The sequence below is a fragment of the Nannospalax galili genome, unplaced genomic scaffold (genome assembly GCF_000622305.1).
Source record: "Nannospalax galili isolate Female #2095 unplaced genomic scaffold, S.galili_v1.0 scaffold161, whole genome shotgun sequence".
Lineage (NCBI taxonomy): Eukaryota > Metazoa > Chordata > Mammalia > Rodentia > Spalacidae > Nannospalax > Nannospalax galili.
In genome coordinates, this window is record NW_008348586.1 from 4,657,899 (window position 1) to 4,663,166 (window position 5,268).

At 41.1% G+C, this 5,268-nt stretch overlaps 1 protein-coding gene across 2 annotated transcripts in view; it reads left to right on the forward strand.

Annotated features, from left to right (window-relative positions):
• Positions 1 to 4,639: 4,639 nt before the first annotated feature.
• Gsto2 (glutathione S-transferase omega 2) overlaps positions 4,640 to 5,268 on the forward strand; it is a 20,865-nt gene continuing 20,236 nt past the window's right edge. Inside the window, exon 1 of one of the 2 annotated variants that reach the window (XM_008845707.3) lies at positions 4,640 to 4,788. In XM_008845707.3, coding sequence (XP_008843929.1) covers positions 4,730 to 4,788 — 59 coding nt within the window. In that variant the 5' untranslated portion in view covers positions 4,640 to 4,729. The remainder of the gene's footprint in view (positions 4,789 to 5,268) is intronic. The other variant, XM_008845708.3, reaches the window with a different exon arrangement.

The following is a 5,268-nucleotide window of genomic DNA, read 5'->3' on the forward strand; positions in this document are numbered from 1 at the left end:
GCAGGAGATACTGATGTCTTCATTTGGTTTTGTAAACTTTGATGTCAGAATCTTAGTTTGGCCTGGCCTGGTATTCACTTTGTAGACCAGGCTGGCCTCCATCTCACAGAGATCCCCCCTGCCTTTGCCTCCTGATTGCTGGTATTAAAGGCATGCTCCACCACACCCAGCCTAGAAATAAGTACTTAAAAAGTCTCCTTTGACCCTACTTTCTGTAAGGGGAAGGGGAAGTTCCTCCTTTGGTGACTTTTGTAATATTATTTAATATGTCCCAAAGACATCTTCATTGGAACACAAGATTCCTGTGACCCTTTCTTCCTGAAGGCACAACCAGAATATAGGGACATGTGAGAACAGAGCCTTTTCCCTCATTTATCTCAGTGAATGATAACAGAACGCCTTGTAATGTAATCTTTTGTGTCAAGTGGACTTCTAAAATAGTAAGAGAAAAACTTCTAGCTTCTGCTACTATTAGAGGCTGTTATGACAGAAAAAAAATTGAAAATTACAAAATGAAAACTCCATTTTCTCTTTTCCTCATGGCCAGGTATGGTGGTGCACACCTTTAGTCCCAGCACTTGGGAGAGGGCAGATCTCTGTGAGTTCAAGGCCAGCCTGGCCTACATAGCAAGTTCAGGCCAGCTGGAGCTATAAAAGACCCCCCCCCAAAAAAAAACCCTCAAGTAAATAGAGTGAAAAATGATTTCTGTGGTGTTTTTCTTTCCTGAAAATATTTGAATCATTAATCATCCATGTCAAGGATCTGGGGCTGTGGAGAAGGTTCAGTCAATAATAAACTCGAGTTCCACCCCCAGAACCCACATGAAAAGCTTTGTGTGGCGGCACACCGGTACTGGAAAGGCAGAGATAGGTGGGACAGAGACAGGCTTGCTGAGCAGCCAGTCTACCAAAATCAGCAAGTTCCAGGTAAAAGTGAGAGACCCTGTTTTAAAAAGTCTCTGCCCCCCCATGCACGCTTACAAGCATAAATGATTACATTTCAGGTGCATAGAAAGTTATTTAGAGTAGGTTTCATATGACCTTATACAGTATTTTTTGTGCTTGAGTTGGTCAGTATAATAGAGATGCAAACATGAAACAGCATAGAGAGAACATTTGTAAAAAAAAAACAATTAAGAAGTACCTAGTGGAACTTAAAAGGGAAGCAGGGGTAAGCTTAAAGGTCATAATTTAAATCTTTCTAAGAAAACTACTGTGTTCTTTGATAAGATTAAAAATCATTACTGAACTGTAGCCTGCAGCATTCAACACATTCAGCTTGAATTAAACTGGTAACTTGTGAAATAAGTATTGTGAGTTGAATTTTAATTCTAACATGCTTGGCAAAGCTGAATTGCAATACATTTCTTCTTTATAGAACAAAATGGGAAGGCACCATGCTATTAAAAATGTGTTCTTATTCATTAGTAGTTGTCATTAATTTTGAGGTACACTGAGCTTTTACTATATTGGTGATGCCTGAATGATTTCATGCCATACTCAAAGTGAGCCCATTATGCATGTGTTGTTAAGGTGGTTGTTTTAGAGATGAGGAAGGTGAAGTTCAAAGAGGTGGATAGCATGCCAAAGCGAGGTCTCCAAGCCAACCCATGTGTCTCCAGGGTCCATTTTGAGGACCATAACATTACATGGCTGCTGATCAGAGGAAGAATCGGCTCAATTCTTCTTTCTTTTCTCACTAAACTACACTAAATAGACTTGCATTTCAATATGTGACCTCCCATATACAGGCATAGTTTTGATTTTTTTTTTTTTTTTTGAGGCAGGGTCACTATAGTCCTGGTTGGCCTCAAAGTCATGGTCTTCCTGCCTCAGACTCCTAAGTGCTGGGATTATAAGCATGCACCGCTACAGTGTACTTAGGTACCCCCTCCTGTGTTTTTCTTGAGTCAGAATCTTATTATGTAGCCCTGGGTGGCTTGGAACTCCTTTTGTAGATCAGGCTGGCCTTGAACTCTCAAAAATCTATCTGTCCCACCTTCTAAGTGCTGGGATTAAAGTTGTGGACCACCATGCCCTCCTTAGGTGCACTTTTAATAAACAGCACTTTTTTTTCAGCTCTTGAATTCAGTTTCCTTTAAAAGGAGTAAATTAGGGGAAAAAAATCAGAAATACAACCTCCTTTGGTATAGCAGACCCTTTTAATTTGCAAATGGAATTCCTCCTTTGACCATTGCTAATTTAGTCATTGCAACATAAACTATGAATGAACAAATTAAAACCACCAGGCTAAATCTAGCCACTTGCTGGTTTTCATACAGTCCAAAGAGCTAAAAATAGTTTTTATATTTTTAAGTAGTTGAAAGATGCCAAAGTATAAGTCATAACTTGTGTCATGAAAATGATACAAAATTCAACAGTAAATGATTTGTAAACTATGGACTTTGAGTAATGTGTCAGTGTGTGTTCATCTATTATAATGAATGTGCCACACTGACTGGGGGTATTGATGGTGTGGGAGGCTGTGAAGGGGGTAGGATGTATGTGGGAAATCTGTATTTCCTGCTCACTCTTGCTGTGAATCTAAGCTGCTCTAAGAGACAACGGTTGTTAAAATATATATCAAATCCAGTGTCCATCAATAAAGTTTTATTGGAAGACAGCCATACCCATCTATTTATATATTGTCTTAGGCTCTTTTTTCACTGCAAGAATCGAGCAACTGAGACCAGGTGGCCCCAAAAGTCTGCAATATCTACTCTGTGGGAAGGGGTTTTTCTGGCTGTTCATTTCACTGCATCTGCTGTAGACTAAGCTACTGGTTGAGAGGGTTGCCCCCAGAGTCAAACCTCCAGACTTCCTCTTCTTCTTTAGATTTAATGGTTGTGAGGCTTCTGACAAGTGCTTAACCTTGCTAACCTCAGTTTACTCATCTTTTGAGTTGGATGATAATAGACTACTTACAGGGCAGTTTTAAGGGTTAATGAACCAATAAAGCACCAAATACACATCAGTAATGATTTGTTTTGATTTTGATATTCTGCTTCCCTTTGTGTCCTTCCCTTTTACAATCTAGAAAATTTTCTCAACTATTTGAAATTTGCTTTATTTATATGAAGGATATATTTGTCTACCCAGAAGCCATCTCCTTATTTACTAGTAGTTCCAACATGACCTGGTTAAGTTCCTTATTTGTATTTTACCATCCAGTTTGTCCTTATTGATCAAAATTGTTCCAGGGTAGTAATTAATTCTCTATAGCTTCATCTTCTAAAATGAAAAGTATCAGCATTGAAAGTCGAGAGGCAGGTTTCTGGCTGATACCTATGCTTTTAGAAGAATCAATTCAAATATTTTTGCTATTCCCTAATTCATATAAAAAGCAACTACATATGATGTATTGTTATTTAAGATTATCTCACTAGAAATCACTGGATTCCTTTACTAAAAAATAAAGGTGAGTCATTCTGAAAATTTCAATTTCTTATTCTGTAGAAAAAAAAAATTCATACTATTATCCAAGACATCCTGGACAGGTGAGAATTCCAAAGGCCAAAAGTTGCCCATTTTATAAGCCACATAATGTGGCTCTGTCATTTTAATGAAAGATATTTAGATTCAACACAAGAGCAGCCATTATGCATGTTATATGTTTTTTTCTGGAGAGGTACTCTACACTGTGATTAGCTGCAATAGTCCAAGACATTGGGCCTTTTCAAAGTCTTGAAGTTCTACAACTCTACTAGTTGATGACTTCAAAAAATATTTCATTTTTCTGGGGCAGTTTTGCAAAGTAGCAATAGTATTGGTTGCATGACTCAGCAGTTGTGGGAAACAAAACAAATCACAAATAATTCAGTGTTAGTGAGACCCGTAATGCTTTTCTTTTCTTCCTTGTTTCCGTAAGATGCATTTGCAAGCCATTTCTGCCTCATATCAGTGCTGAAAATGAAAGAATTTCCTTTTCCTTCTGCTGAAATTCAGCTCAGCTTATCAGTGTCGCACCCAAGGCCAGCTGCCTCCTCCACCTCAGACAGAGGTGACAGTGGCAGCTTCGTGGCTGGGCTTTTGGTAATGTGTCCTTGGCAACTAAAACTTCGTGGCTGGGCTTTTGGTAATGTGTCCTTGGCAACGTCTCAGAAATTTAGGCTGGAGGTGGGGAGGACTCTTAAATTGTTCTTAACCTCCAGGCATCATGTTCCTAGACACTACCAAACTTTGGTAAAAATTCCACAAATCTGAGGACCAGGGTGAGGTGTTTCAGGTGTGGGACTGAAGCTGGCATCACTTTCATACAAACAAACAACCTTGAACACATTATTCAGAAGCTATGCCAATTATCTAAGCAAGAGAAGGTTTTGTAGTGGAAAGGAAAAGCTAATATTACCCTGGTAAATTTCTATTAAATTCCTTTGAAAGGGGTTTAAATGCCTCGTCTGTGTGGAGGAGGCCCCAGCAAATCTTCGCCCCAAGCAAGGAGTGCTTTCAGGGTTTGGTTTGGGTATGCCCGAAATGTTGTGCCCGGAGAACAGACCCCCAAGAATAACCATGGAATCCAGAGGGCATGCAAGAACAAAGAGTCTTTATTCGGGCTTAAGCTCGGGCTCTCAGACCTCACCAACGGGAACTTGGGGAGCTAAGCACGCAGAGATGAGTGAACCATCTCCCTACAGGGCTAACCAGCCTCTCTGTCCTCTTGCCCCTGCCCGGCCCTGCAGGAAGCTCCCCACCAGGGCCAGTCCCCCAGGGTGTGATCCGCATCTACAGCATGAGGTTCTGCCCCTATTCGCACAGGACACGCCTGGTCCTCAAAGCCAAAGGCATCAGGTGAGAAACTGAAGCCAAGTGCTCTATGAGCAAGCAAGCACTCATTCCTAGGTGAATATTGAAGGTCTTGGGCTCCTAGGAAGGGCTCTTTTTTCTTCTGAGGCTGACTGAGGAAGCAAAGGTCCGATTTTTGTGGAGGTTCTCCTAAAATGCTAAGCGCTTCCCAAATCAGATTTGTATGAAACCTAGACAGGGCAAAGTAAACTGAATGATGGTGTTGGGGAATTGGTTGGTTCCCCTAGTGTTTACTTAGGAAGGGCACAGTTAAGGTCATCGAGGCGTCTCCTAACTCTCAGAGCAGCCCCACCCCAACCTCAGGCAGCATGGGTCAACTATGTTCCATTATGATGGTGTCGGGGAATTGGTTGGTTCCCCTAGTGTTTACTTAGGAAGGGCACAGCTAAGGTCATCGAGGCGTCTCCTAACTCCCAGAGCAGCCCCACCCCAACCTCAGGCAGCATGGGTCAACTATGTTCCATT